Consider the following 15,374-nt stretch of genomic DNA (forward strand, 5'->3'; position numbering starts at 1 on the left):
TGGCAACCCACTCCAGTATTCTTGCCGGGAGAAACCCATGGACAGAGGAGCCTAGTGGGCTACGGTCCATGGGGTGGCAAAGAGTCAGACAGACTGAGCGGCTGACACTTTCCCACTTTTCACATGAATGTATAAATATTTCAGGGAATGTGGGAGACTTTTGAAACAAAAATTAAAAATCAAAATCTTGAGTCCTTGAACTGGAGATTACTTGGATTTAACCACAAATTATATATTACCTCTTTTTAAAGATTAATATAATATGATAAAATATGATTTGGGTGGAATGAATGAAGCTGAGATCTCTTCATCTTCAATATGAAGCTGGCTCATATTTGAGAGATGCTTGTTGAACATTGCAGAGTTTTGACTCACTGCCAAAGCGAGCACTTTTGTAATAACTTTAAATATATCTGGCCAGACTTCAATAACCTTCCCCATTCCCCTACTCCACCCCCCACCCCTGCCCCACGGAGAGAACTGAGAGTGGGAAATTATCTCATTCAGAATTATCTCATTTGAAATTATCTCAGATATTTACTAAGACCCAGACTCGTATATTAAGATCTAGAAATATTCAATCTTCAGAGTTAACGTTTTATAATTTCTGAGAATAGCTGTTAATAAAGCCTTGTCATATTTTTAAAAAGTCTGTTGTAAAAGAATGCATTGTGAGTAGCGGCCTAATTTGAAGGGCTCAGGAAAAAGAAGACTGTAGTTCCTCGACCTTGTAGTACTTATGCCTAAAGATCCAGGCGCGTACTTGTGTGAGGCAATATTTATTTGTTTGCATAGTCATTCAACACATTTACTCAGTAACGATTTATTGAGTACTTTCTGTGTATCAGGTACCTGTTGAGACTGCAGCGCAAGACTGACAGGATTTCTGCTTTCATGGAGTTTTTAATCTGGAGGCGGCGGTGTGGGAGGTATTATCAAATGTGTGTAAATACAGAGTTGCAAACCCGGAAAGAAAGGCTGTGCAGTTAACTGTTGGGGTCAGTGGTGGACATGAAGCTCTTCCAGAAAAAAAAAAAAGTGGGGGGCGGGGGGTGGCCTTGAAAGAGCAGAATTTAGCGAAAAGGGAAGAGTGGCAGTTGAAGTGCCATTCAGAGGAGCGCTGCCGGAACAAAGACCTGATAAACTGAGATCTGGGAAAACTGCAAAGTCGTCCCCAAAATGCCGGGGCACAAAAAGCTGTGAAAGCCGAGGCCGGAGCAAACGGTAGAGTCGGTGCCCTGCCACGCAGGAGTCTCACAGGGTGGTTTCAGTATTTAGCTTTTCATCCAAAGATGTGCTCTGCGATTAGATGAGCTCTTAGCTGTCTGATTGGCAGATACGTTCTTGCTTGTGTTTTTCTGGCCAGCAGGAGGAGGTGTATTTTTGCTTCTTTGGGGCTTTTTTTTTTTTTTTTTTTTTTTGATCCATTTAGCCGGCGTGTGCATTATCAGATTAGTCAGAGGCCATCTATTCCTGGTGGGAAGGAGGCGTGTATACTTTTTTGACCCTTGGGGAAGGAGAGTTTGCAACCTCTTCTCGATCGTTATTGGATTTTGTACTAAAATAGCACCGAGGAGGCGGACACTCGGGAGAGCCAGAAGAGAGCGAGGCTCCGAAAACCTACACGAACTGTGCGGGCGGAGTCGGATCCGAGGAGCGTGGGGGAAGGGAAGGAGCGCCAGCGACCCTCTGCGCATGACCGCCTCTGGTTGCCAAGGCAGCGGGACGGAGTCGCCCGGAAGAGCTTCCCTTGAGGAACTGCCGGCTCCTAAAACTCATCCCCGAGGGGCTCAGGACTGACCAGTTCCTGAGGCAGTCTTGACCACGGCAAAGCAGATGAGGCGCAGAGCCTGATGCGGGGTGATGGCCGTCCGCCCAGAAGCCGGAGGATTCAGAGAAACAGGGAGAATTGGCCCCAGCGGACACCGGGACTATGGCAGACCTTTCTGAGGAGACCTTGGAGTCCTTGACTGATGAGGTAAAGAGTTCCGGTTCATTCAGTTCCTCTGGAGGACTGCAGCCCTCGTCTTCTGCCTTTGGGAGCAAGTCTGAGAGTGGATCGCAGCCTTCACGCTCGGAATATGGAGACCACCAATCTGAGCTTTCGGACGTCAAAGCTAATGTAAAGAAATTGAGCAGAAAATGGATCCACAACCTCAAGGGCAAGGAAACGAACTCTGAACAGTATCGACCGGACCCTAAATATCAAACAGAAATCACTCAGGCATCCCTTGAAGAATTGAATGCCCTGCAGTCTTTCTGCACCGTTAAGGTAAACCTGATCCACCATAGAGCGAACTCTACGGGGAAAAAGAGCAGCAGGCATAAAAAGCTGCAGCTTGGACCCGAGGCAGAAGCTCCAGAGGTAGATACCTTAAAGTGTACTGTCCCTGACGAGCTTTTGAATAGAATCTATTTTAAAAACATGAGAACACCCAAACAGGTGGGGACAGCTAAGCAACACATTTCTTCTCGGTGTCCCGACTGTATCAGAAAAAGGGCAGAACTGGCCCAATCTGCCTTCCTGAAACAGAAGAAGACTTTACTGGAGTCACTTCTACTCCAAGAGAAAATAGATGAACATCTTAATACGAAAGACTTCCTTACCCTTGTCAGAGAAGCACACCAGAGCCTTCCCAGGCTTTCAGATGACCCCAGAAGAATCTGGGAAAGACTGAATGAGAGAAAAGTAAAATTGGATACTCTGGTTTTTGAAAGGTCAGATATAAAGCAGAAAATGTAGCAGAATGGAAATAGTGCTTATCATTCACCTTTTTGTCGGTTTATTCGCAAACCTCTTATTCTTAACCAAACAGGGGGTGGTGTTTATTAATGATAATGTGTCATGGGGGTAAATGTTTCTGTTGTGTATTTGAATAATTGTCATCTCTGTAATAGGAGTGGAGTGGGCATGCAGCCTATAGCACCCAATCCTTAGCATCTCCACCGTTACTGGGAGACCCTGAGGACAGCAGTTATAAGGTCCCACTCTGCCTGTGGTCACCCTCCAGTGGCCATCGTGGCAGAGCTTGGGGTGTGAAGCAGTCATGGGGCGGTGCCTGGGGACAGGCTGAGGGCTGTCCTGCAGAGCCCCAGAAACCTCGCTATAGCCTCCTAACTGGCCAGGCCCAGGCCTTAAAGGAGCAGCGAACCTCTTCCCCATCCTCATCTCCAGGACCTGCGGTCTCCTTGCCTGGCAGTTCGAGGAGGCCTCAGCTACTGGAGTAAACAGGGAATCTGCCACTCAGGTAACAGCTTCAACCAGCTTCAGTCTGTCTGTTCAAGTTTCAGAAACTGGTTCAGCTTAAATCGGTTGTCTATCCTGAGTTAGTGGCCAGAGGTCAGGGATAATTTGCACAGACATGGAGCATCTACTTCAGGTCCACTGCTGTGGTTGGGTCTCTTTTCAAAGAAGGGCAATTGTTGTGAGCTAGGAATTCACATGATTGGTATTTGCTACAGCACATATTCCTGTTGATGCTAAACAAATGATTCTCTCCAATTTAAATGAGAAGCCTGAGAGCCAGCTGTGTCCTGGGTTTCCAGCTGGGCAGGGACCGGAGACTTAGCCATGAGGGTGCCTGTCAGCTAAGATCTGCCTCCTCAGCTGGGCCTAGGCCCTGGCAGGAGGACCCAAACTGGTTGCAGGACAAGCGCTTCAGGCAGTCGTTGGCCTGTGCAAGGATCACTCTCCTCTTAGCCAAGCCTGGGCCTCAGAGGGTGAAAGTTGAGCTTTAGGATCTTGCCTTTTCTTGTCTGAACTGAAAATAACATTTATTTTGGTGAAGGTTTATGGGGAACACCTTGAGCCATGGACCAGACCTCAGGAACAAAGGATCTGCCACTGACAAATTTGTAACAACTAACACACCCTCCCTCACCTTTCCTATTAAAGGGATTTGTTGAAAGCCTTTGGGGCATTATGGGGTTCTTAAGGCATGGCCCTACAATAAACTGTTCTATGCTCCCAACTCTTGATGTTTTAATATCCTTTGGCCTCACTGTGTGTGGGCACATGGACCTGCATTCTATAACATTTCTACAGTCACTTTGGGAACAAGAGTTTACTATTCTTCCCTCACAGATTTAAGGACTAAAACTTTCCACCCAGTGTTTTTTCATATTATAGAAGGCAACATTTTAGTTGAAAGAGTTACAAAGTTTTTATAACAATCCAGGAGAGAGATACTGGCATTTTGGATTAGGATTTTGACTGTACAGGTAGAAAGAAAAATAGAAATCTAACAAGGATTTAGAAGGTATTCTTTAGTGAAGAAATGAATATAGGGGTTTAATAAAAGGTAAATGTTAAGAATGTGACTAAGTTTCTGACTTGTACATTTGTATGATATGATAATTTCATTGAGATAGGAACAGTGGAAGAGAATGATGTTTGATTAAGAAGGCAATTATTTGGACATGGTTAGTTTGAGAAATATTTGGGACATTCACATTGAGAGGTTGACGAACATTTGGTTATGTGTGCTTGTGATCTGAGGACAAGGTCTAACCTAGAGATTTGAAGTAGAGGGTTGAGGCGGAGGGGATCACTGGAAGATATTGTAGTTAGAAATTGAAGTCAATAGATGTGGTGAGTTCTTCTCGAAGAAAATAGAATAAGAAGAGATGAAAGGCTATGACCAATTCTTGAGAAATTCACCAATTAGTGGCTGGGTAGAGGAGAATAAGGTTTCCCTGATGGCTCAGTGGTAAAGAACACATCTGCCAATGCAGGAGATGTGGATTTGATTCTTAGGTCGAGAAGATGCCCTGGAGAAGGAAATGCCAGTCCACTCTGGTATTCTTGCCTGGGAAATCCCATGGACACAGGAACCTGGCAGGGAACAGTCCATGGGGTTCCAAAAGAGTTGGACACAACTTAGCAACTGAACAACAGCAACAACACAGGAGAATAAGCCAGCAAAGGAGATTGAGGAGGAGTCATCCTAGAAGAATAAAGGAAAACAGGAAAGTGTAGCATCAGAGAGCAAAGAAAGAGAAGACTTCAAGAAGGATGGGCTATCTGAGCACGCCAACCCAAGAGTTCACAGGAGATAGTTTAGTCACATATTGGCCTCTTGGCCTTAACAGCAGTCACTTCACTCTTAGAATCTGGGCAGACTGACAAAGCAGATTGAGGAATAAATGTAAGCTAATGACATAGGAATATGGGTATAGATTTTTTTTTACTTGAAAGTGAAGTCGCTCAGTCGTGTCCGACGCTTTGCGGCCCCATGGACCAGGCTCCTCCGTCCATGGGATTCCCCAGGCAAGAAAACCGGAGTGGGTTGCCATTTCCTTCTCCAGGGGATCTTCCTGTCCCAGGGACTGAACCTGGGTTTCCTGCATTGAAGGCAGACACTTTAACCTCTGAGCCACCAGGGAAAAGCTCCTTATTTTTAGTACAGTTAAAATATCAGCATAAAGGACTGATCTAGTGCCCCCTTGTGTTTTGTTGTCCAAATCATGATTAACAACAGTCCGATTATGTTACGAATGCTGCTTATTTCTGAAATTCTGAGTAATTTCTTACATTCTGAGTAAATGTCACCAGTTTTCTAGATGACTTACAAATTGTTACTAATCTTATCTTCAAAGGAGGTGGTATGTAGACTTTGTGAAGTTTAGCTGTGGAAGGAGAGCAGAGGAGATAATTTTTCTACATGTCTTTACACCTATAATAATCAAAAATTTGTAAAAGTCAGCAAAAAATAGCTTTTATATAATATTTCAATACTTCAACACTAGTCTTTGATTTTAGACCTTCATTTGTGTATAAACATGCTCCTTTTTTTCTATAAAATTTATTGTATTTCTGTTAATCATTCCTAGTTAAAATGGGAAATGAAATCACTACCATTTTCATAGTAACTTTTTATTTGAAATCCACACTATGTCATACTTTATCTTTGCCATATTAGTATAAAAAATTCAGAATTATTTTCCCATTAAGGGTCATAATTCATCCCTTCAGTCAATTAAGTCTTCCAATCCATGCACAAGAGATTTTAAATTTTGTTTAGGTCTTTAATTTTGAAAGAAGTGTTTCATAGTTTTGTGCATACAAGTGGTGTGCTTCCTTTATGCCTAAGTATTTTACTCCATTGTTTGCTATAGTAAATGGATTTTTTTTCCAATTCATTTTCTTTTTGGATGTTCATTGCTAGTGTGTAGAACTACAACAGATTTTTGCCTGTTGATTTTATATCTTGAAACTACTGAATTTATTGATTTGCACTGTTTTTAAGAAAATAGATTCTTTAAGATTTTAGAGCTAGAAGATTTTGTCATTTGTAAACAGAGATAATTTTACTTCTTGCTTTTGATGTGGACATTTTTTGTTTCTTGCCTAATTGCCCTGGTTCTAATTTCCAGTACTGTAATGAATAGAAGTAGTGAAGTGAACATCCTTGTCTTATTTCTGATCTTAGGGGAAGAGCTTTCAGTTTTTAACCATTGAGTATGTTTGTGGGTTTTTCATAAATGGCCTTTTTCATTTGGAGTAAGTTCCTTTCTATTCTTAGTTTATTGAATGTTTTTGTATCATAAAGGGGTATTTCATCAGTTGAGGTGATCATGTAGTTTGATGTACTCTTTAACCCATTCTCATGCCTCACCTTCTTTGCACTCAGCCCATAGCCTTGAAACACTGACTAATCAGAATTAGATGTTGTAGTCTGTATGCTAAAGCACTAATATAAGTTTATAACACTGTGTCTTAATAATCTTTTCTTTCTGACTTTATTTGAACAACTGGAGGGTAGAGGTTCCATCTTATACACTTTCCACAGGGCTTAGCACAATGCCTGACACAGGATGGTGCTCAAGAAAAGTTTCAATGATGGAAAAATAAGTGCATCCAAATAATGAGATTTAATATGTCTTTTGCATCAGATCAAGAAAATAATCTGCTAATGTTTTGCCTTTATGTAGCTATTTTCTATAATTGTTCTCTTTCTCTCCATGGCTTGGATTCCTTTTTATCATATACGTTCATACTTTTTCTTAATGGTAAATTAGTGGAACACTTTTTGATATCTTTCCATATGCAGCCAATTAATACAGTATTCATTTAAAAGAATATAAAAATATCTCTCTGGAATTCATGTTTTCAGATAGAAAAACATTTATGTGACTTGTTAACTTCAAAGATAATTCATGACTTTTTGCAGTTTTGAAATGAGGTAGAAATTCTTGATGCTCAAACTCAAAAATAGTTTTTAATTCTTTTGAACAAATTCAAAAGGAATGAATATCCTTTCTCCAAATCCTTTATAGCGGCACCCAAGAGATTCCAGTAAGTCTGGAAAGGAAAATCTATCAGATCAGATGCTAAGAAACCACATATTTTCCCAATGCACTAAAAATGTATCTGGCAACTTGGTACAGGATTAAATAAATGCAGCGTATGTAACTGTAATATAGATAGTATATAAATATGCGTCCATGTAGTTTATGTTTTTTAATCTAGATTTTTAATGAAAAAAATTCTGCACTGAGAAACAAATCTATGCATTTAATGAGTATTAGAAAAACAAAATCCTTGGAACAGAAATAAGTGATGTGCCAGATTGAGAGAAAAGAAAGTTCAGTCCTAAACCTCTGAGTCATTCAAATTCCAGTCTCAGAATTGTTTAGGAATGTTTGGGACACCCAGCTCAGAATACCTCCAGTTTTAAACATGTTAGTTTATTTCATGATGAAGCCTAATATAGTAACATAGTTGTTTCTGCAGCAACATAGTTAAACAGGCTGCAAAGAAAATAAGAATTGTGGTTCTACATGGGTGTGGGCTCTCCAATTTTTTTCTGGAATTGACAGATGAAAAGTACATACACAAATAGTTAATCTGAGACAGAAAAGGAAAAGACAGCTGAATTCTCAGTTGACAATGCTCTCTGCAATAGAGAATTTCAAATTCTCCAAATTTCTGTAAACTCAAATTACAGTGGATATTACAAAATTCTATCAGAGTGGCTCCAATAATCCCAGAGCCTAGTTTTGATGAGCCCACTGTTGAGGTATTAATTGGGGTTTAGGAGAAAGTATGTTATGGTCATTACATCCCAAATTTGCTCTGAGTGTCAAGACTGATGACCCCACATGAAGTCTGAGAAGGTCTGGAAAGGTCTATCACTCACATATTGAGAGTTGCTTCTGAGGGACACAGGGCAAACTCCCAAGCTGATCTAAAAATGGCTGGAGAGAGAGGAAAGATACTGGTTTGGCTTTTACTGTGATCAGGGAGTGGAGCTCAGGTGAGGATTCACACCTGTGGACTGGGCTTACATGTCTGAACTTCCTGCAAGTACCAAAGGGAGCTTTTATCAGCTAGTGCAAATGTGGAGTGGGAGTGAAAGGTGGGCATGCACGCTTTTAGCCGTCAAACATCAAAAATGGAATCAGACTCTTTATTACAGGTCATCCCTGATGTTTGACTGTTGGTAAAAAATGTCATATTTCATTTAATTAAAATTTATCTTTCTTGAGTATGCTTGAGTAAGAGAACTCTATGAGGCTTGTAGCCTGAGACAGACAGGGGTAGGGAAAGTTCCACTGAACACCTTGTTCAAGAGCTCAACATTGTGTATTTTTAGAACTGAAATGGTCACCCTTAACATCTGGCATCTCAACGTGGATAAAGTGAGGGCTGTATTGTGGCTTTAATATGTCACCTTGATTTATATTTTGGGTATCTGTGAGGCAAGAAACTCCCATAGTTATTTTCCCCAAGGATGGAAAACTTGGATAAATAATTGCTGTGGTTACCACTGGTGGAACTAGGTGGCTAGAACACTGCAATGGCCTGAGAGTCTGTAAACAAACACCGATGCAGGCAGTTGTTGGGCAGAGTAAAGCTGTTGACTGCATGAAATCCCGCTAATTTTGCTGATCCTTGAAGCCCATCCTTTGTCAAGGATGTCTGGATTAGGGAATTCAAAGTAGCAGCTCTCCAGAAAGCTCTATAACATGCAGTTTTGTCCATAAAGTGTATAAACTCCTACTCTTTTCACTCATTTGACTCCAAGGAGTCAAATGCCAAGGGCGCAGAGAGAAGTTAACTCTTAACTGGCAAGCATCTGAGGTCAGAGGAGGGCACCATTTCCTACAGCTGGGAAACTCCAGAGGACCCCAACTTAGGTCCGGCCTGCAGCTAACACTTCTGCTTAGCAAGGAGGTCTCGATGGCTGAGCTGGGTTCATAGAAGGCTGCCTCCCTGCTCCACAGAAAGGTGTGGATCTGCAGAGGCTCAGGGACTGTGAGAGTGGATATGTGTTTCCAGGGGACCAATAGGCAGTCTCCAGTAACCACTCTAGTGGTATATAGTATGAGGCTCAGGAGGGCAGTTTCTCATACCAGAAATCCATGAGCAACTTACAGTCATCACGGGTAGTGCAGAGGTTTCAGGTGCTGTGAGAGGCCTTTGCTCCAGCTTCTGCAGTGAATGGTTCTCTGGGGGCAGGGAATAGGAACTCTAAGGGGAGAGCCTGCTGGACTGTCTCTCAGACATTCCAGAGTCCTTTGTTGGAGGGGAGCCCCAATTCAAGATGGGACAAATTGTGAATAACAGCATAAGAAAGCTTAAGAAAACTTGTAAATGAAGAATATGTTGCCTCCAGATCCCCCAAAGGCCTAAAAGATACTGGGCTTGTTTAACGTTGTGAGTGCAGAGAAGGTCAACTGCTTCTTCTTGACAGTGTTAGAGATGCCAGGGTCCTCAGGTTACCAAATACTTTCAGAAATTTCACCAGGGTTGTAGGGCTTTGTACTAAATGCAGGAATACCCTCCCACCCCAACCACGCCCATTTTTGAGCTCCCCTCCTCTCCCATGTGGCTCAGATGGTAAAGAGTCTGCCTGGGTTAGGAAGATCCCTTGGAGAAGAGAATGGCAACCCACTCCAGTATCCTTGCCTGGAGAATTCCAAGGACAGAGGAGCCTGGCGGGTTACAGTCCATGGGGTTGCAAAGAGTTGGACATGACTGAGTGATTAACACTCTCACTTTATTCTTCATCTCTTTTTTTTTTTTTTTCAGTTTTATCTTCCTACCTAAAAAGAGTTCTATTGTATTTCATGCAACTTAAAGTATCCACATCAAAGTCACCTAGAAAAAAGTTTTAATGCATTAAAAAATAAAATAAAAACGTGTGTGTGTCTGTGTATGAAGGAGGTAGAGCAGATGGAAAAAAATTCTAGTCTCATAGGGTCCCTGGGAGAGAAAGTTTCGGAAAATAACACCCCATCCACTCTCTCTGGAGAATAACTTCATCTCTTGTACAAGAGACTATTTCTATAAACCCACGGGAGTAATCACACAGAGCTCTAGGTCAACAGATTTTCCAGAAGTCAGGATGCGGCAGTGCACACCCCAGAGAGATTTTTCTCTCACAGTGAAGTAAGTGTTGAGGAAAGAACAACAAAAAAAATTCTGCAACCACTCTTCAAGACAACATCATAAATGTGATATTTAATATGTTCATTTCACAGTGCTGGCCACACCGATAAAGTAATTAAATATTTAGCCATATGTTGATTCTTTAGAGGAAAAGGAAGTAAGGCTGTGAGGGAGAATCTGTGCTATGCCCCTGGCTGAGTTTCTGTTGGTTTGCTGACAATTTTGGATGCTCTTTACCTTATAGAAGCATCACCCCAGTCTTTGCCTGCACGCTCACACTGCATTCACTATGAACGCATATTCATGTCCAAAATCTCCTTCTACGAAGGACACCAGTCGTTAGGATTTGGGCTCACTCCAATGACCTCACCTGATCACCTCTTTAAAGATTCTCCAAATAAAGTCACTCTCTGAGGGAATATGAGTTAGGACGTCAACATGCGCATTTGGAGAGAAACATACTGTAGCTATAACAGAGACAGCACTAAGGCAGAAGAATGAAACGCCCAGAATGTCATCTCAGTGAGCTTATTCCAGAATCTTAATTAAAGAGAGATGCTCAAGGTAACAATTTTCAACCGTGGCTGCACATTAGAATTATCTGAGAAGCTTTCAAAATAGACCCATGCCTGGGCCCTCCTTCTGTATATTCTGATTTAAATGTTGCTGAGTGGAGATCTGGCAGTATTTTCAAAAAATTTCCTAAGAGTATAATATACAGCTGCGTTTAGAGCAACTGTTTTAGGATGATAAAGCTTGAAGCAGGAAGACCAATTTGAAGGCTGTTTTATTCATCAAGGAGAGATAACAAGGCTCTGAAACACGGCATCAGCACTGGAAAAGAGGAAGAAATAGATGTTTTGTAGAAACAGGAAGTAAATCAGCAGGATTTGATGACTCATTGAATTGGAGGGATTAAACCAGTCCATCCTGAAGGAAATCAGTCCTGAATATTCATTGGAAGGACTGATGCAGAAGCTGAAACTCCAGTACTCTGGCTACTTGATGCCAAGAGCTAACTCACTAGAAAAGACCCTGATGCTGAGAAAGATTGAGGGCAGGAGAAAGGGGAGACAGAGGATGAGATGGTTGGATGGCATTGCAGACTCGATGGACATGAGTTTGAGCAAGCTCCAGGAGTTGGTGATGGACAGGGAGGCCTGACATGCTGTAGTCCATGGGGTCTTAAAGAGTCGGACACGATTGAGTGACTGAATTGAACGGAACTGAACTGGAGGGAACGGGTGCAGTAGGGAAGAGCAAAAGGTGACACACGTTAGTTCCCATCAGGTGTATGCTGGTGCTGTCAGAAGATGTTAAAAATTAAAGTTTGCTTTCTTTGGAGAAAGCGTGATAATTGAATTGAGGTTTTTTTTTTAGCAATTAACTTGCTCTTTTTGAGATCACTGTAGATTGACACGCAGTTCTAAGAAATAAAACAACAAAAAAATCCCATATACCATTCACACAATTTCTTTCTAGGGTAACATCTTGCAAAGCTATAGTCCAACATCACAGCAAGATGTTGACACTGATACAGTCGAGATACAGAACAATTCCATCAAACTGGGATATAATGAGCTTGAGGTGCCTATAGATAGTGATTACATGAGATTTGTTAAGGTGGCATGCTATAAGACGTGCTCTTATCTGGTATTAATCACTCTAAAAGTACCAGAAATCTGCCAAAACTAAGATCAACCTACTTCAGTACCTCAAAGTAATAATATAGAATAAGGAATTTTTTTAAACTTTGGATTTACATAATGAATATCTAGCAGTAACTTGGGAGTACACATAGGCAACCACTTCACCTATAGAACAAGATCTACATGGGGAAATTCTATAAACACACACCTAGCCACGCATGCACATCCAGAGATGCATGCACACGTACCCCACAAGCGTGTTTACACACAGGTGCAACTTCTATTAGAAGACACACAATTTTGTGAGTGACCACTTAGATGAACTCATATTTGAAGAGAGTGATGATTCTGTCTTTTAAAGGGTGTACTTTCATTTTAACTGCAGCCAAAAAAAAAAAAAAGATTAAAAACAGCTGGAACATGTGTCTATTTTCACCTCCTCCAACTGCTGGAACTTTGTTTTTGGATATCACAGACATTTTCCAAACAAAACTCTGCTGAACAAAATGATAAATGTGGAAGAGACATGTATGATTCCCTTTTTCTTTGACGAGCTTTATAGAATAAAAAGTACTGGTGTGCTTTTCAAACATAAAACTAAAACTTTAAATATCGCAAATACAGTTTTCAGTGGGTGACATGACATAAATTTACATTTGAAGTTGGGCAATGTTGTCAACTTGAATGATGGGTCTCTAACCAGTAGGTGTATTTATCTGGGAAGTAAAAATGAAGTCTTTTATTATATGTTGATATTTAGAAAACTGAAACAGTGTGCTAACCAGACTTTCAAGTTTCTGTCAGTACTTTATCTTTTCCCTTTAATCTCCCCTCCAAAATTACTATTGCTAGGCCCTTGTCATGTCATGCTCCAATTACTATAATAATTTTCTCTCTTTCACTGAAGGCAGTATGCTTTTATAATAATACACCCTAAATAATAACTCAAAATTAATCTCTTAAAAACACTTTTGGTAACATCACTTCCACTGTGTATAGACTAAAATCACAAATCCTTGGCTTTTATTTTGTAGGTCCTACTTCACTTTTCAGCAAGTATTGAGGCCTAGGTTTTAAAAAGTCTTCGGTTCAAATTCTAGTTCTTCCAACTACAAGCACGTTTTGCAAACAGTCCATTCTCCTAACCCAGCTGATGCATTTTGAGGGTGTGAAATAATGGCAGAGCCAACAGATGGAAAATTGACAAAAGAAAAAGATTGAAGATAATAAAATGGATCAGCCTTGGTGACAAATTGATTGAAAAAGAGAAGATGGTATCAAGCATGATGTTTTTCTTAAGCTATAGTTTGTATTACCTAAGAGAGAGTCCAGGAAAGAGAGGTTTGGCAGAATGAGGAGGAAATCATTATTTTGAATTTGGTGTATGACAACTAGGTGAGTATATTTGTTCCACAGCAGTTAAAAGCCAGAGAAAGAGAGACAAAGATAAAAATTTTGGAGGCAGCAGAAAATTATAATCACCGTGTTCATCCAACATAAGACCATTAAATATAAATTCACTCCACTACAGAAAAAATATAGCCTAAGTGTATTGCGTATTTAAAACCCCCAATTTTACTGGATAATAATGCAATAAAATTAAAGTGTATTCCACAAAAATGACAAAAAGAGTATTAAATGAAAGTTCAAATAAAAATCTTGGTACCATTTACCTTGAACTTTTGGCTCAATGTAAGATGATTCAGAAATTATGGCTACTTTACTATCTCAGCAGCTGTTTTCACAAAGACTAAAGATACAGACTTGGAATTCATGGTTAAGTGATATTTATTAGACTAGGAGAAGTATGGGGGCTGGGAGAGGTCATGGCTACCCTTTTGTTCCACATTTAGGGAAATTCCTTCATTCCGTGACCAAGCATACAGTTTAGAGATAAGAGAGAAAGGAGAGGATCACCTGGCTAACGAGCTAGATCACCCCAGGGCAGTTGACCAGGTGACAGATGGAGTCAGATTGCCCTCACATTCCTATAAGAGAAAATATTTTTCACAGTCCTGGACCATATCCACTCAACATAAAACAGAATCTGATAACAATTATGAGTTGCTAGTGCACAGTGAGAAGTCAAATACTAAAGTCAGTCCTTGCCAAGTTTTTCTTTGTATTTTAACCACATGATCCATATTCCTCATTACACTATCCTTCATCTGTCTAAACAACAGGCTGTTGTTAGTTTACGAAACTTAACCATTCTTAGTCCAGACAAGCTTCTTTAAATTTACAACACGTAGAGATTTTTGCAGTTCATATAATTACAGAAAAAGCTAATGGAAAAACAAAAAAGCAAAATCAAATCTTTGTAAGAATGTTTGGGAAGGAAATGGCAACCCACTCCAGTATTCTTGCCTGGAGAATCCCATGGATGGGGGAGTCTGGTAGGCTACAGTCTATGGGGTTGCAAAGAGTCGGACACGACTGAGCGACTTCACTTCACTTCACTTCACTTCACTTCAAAGGAACAACATTGCTATTGTAATAGTCAAGGGCAATGACTCTCCATTTCTTCTGGGAAAATTTTAGCAGGCCTTCCCCTGTTGGGTAGATGACATGTGCAGTCACATTCAGGTGTTTGTGACTTCTGTTGAGTTGATTTTCTGCTGTTCAGAAGCTCAGCTATTGGATCACGGAGAAGCATTTTTAATTTGCATTTATCTTATTTTAGTGACCTTAAGAATCTTTTTTCATGTTGATTAGCTACTTCCGTGTTTCTTATCTTATGGCTTATTCTTTGTCTCTTTCCTACCCAGTTCTATATGAAATGTTCATTTTTTTTTCTCACAGATAAAAGGAGAGAGTGGATTATTGGTGATAAACAAATTTTGACTTGGACAAGTGAGATGGATGGTGGTGAAATACACTAACGTGAAGACAACTAAGGGAAGATTAGATTCATGAAGCAGGGAGAGAAAGCCAAGATTTCCTTTGACCTTGTGAAGTATAGTGAGTGAACCTTTTCCATATTGTGGGAATTTAAAATCAGCAGTTGGAAGTAAATACCTGGAGTTGGTGGGTGTAGTGCTCCTGCTCAGTCGCTCCGTCATGTCTGACTCTTTCGCAACGCCAAGGACTGGAGCCCGCCAGGCTCCTCTGTCCACAGGATTTTCCAGGCAAGAATACTGGAGTGAGTTGCCATTTCCTAATCCAGGGGATCTTCCTGACCCAGCAATCGAACCTGCGTCTCCTGCATTGGTAGGTGGATTCTTTACCACTGCGCCACCTGGGAAACCCCTAGAGACCAGATATTTCTTCACTGGGATATGGGCTTTAGAGGCTTAGAATTGGGTGAGGTCACCTAGGGAGCACCTGCT

General features: G+C 40.9%; 1 protein-coding gene across 2 annotated transcripts; it reads left to right on the top strand.

Moving 5' to 3' along the window:
• Window positions 843–14,983, top strand: C27H8orf48 (chromosome 27 C8orf48 homolog). Of its 2 annotated transcripts, XM_018042124.1 has the most exons (2): window positions 843–2,718; window positions 14,848–14,983. In XM_018042124.1, exons 1-2 carry the CDS (start codon window positions 1,934–1,936, stop codon window positions 14,849–14,851), a joined length of 789 nt encoding a protein of 262 aa, XP_017897613.1. In that variant the 5' UTR covers window positions 843–1,933; the 3' UTR covers window positions 14,852–14,983. The 2 variants fall into 2 exon arrangements, with proteins under 2 accessions (XP_017897613.1, XP_005709690.3); XM_005709633.3 differs by lacking the exon at window positions 14,848–14,983 and having other exon boundaries at window positions 848–3,971.

The sequence above is a fragment of the Capra hircus genome, chromosome 27 (genome assembly GCF_001704415.2).
Source record: "Capra hircus breed San Clemente chromosome 27, ASM170441v1, whole genome shotgun sequence".
In the NCBI taxonomy this organism is placed as follows: domain Eukaryota; kingdom Metazoa; phylum Chordata; class Mammalia; order Artiodactyla; family Bovidae; genus Capra; species Capra hircus.

Excerpts from the sequence above, each read along its gene's own strand:
- C27H8orf48 (XM_005709633.3), top strand. The coding sequence starts at position 1,934 with ATGGCAGACCTTTCTGAGGAGACCTTGGAGTCCTTGACTGATGAGGTA.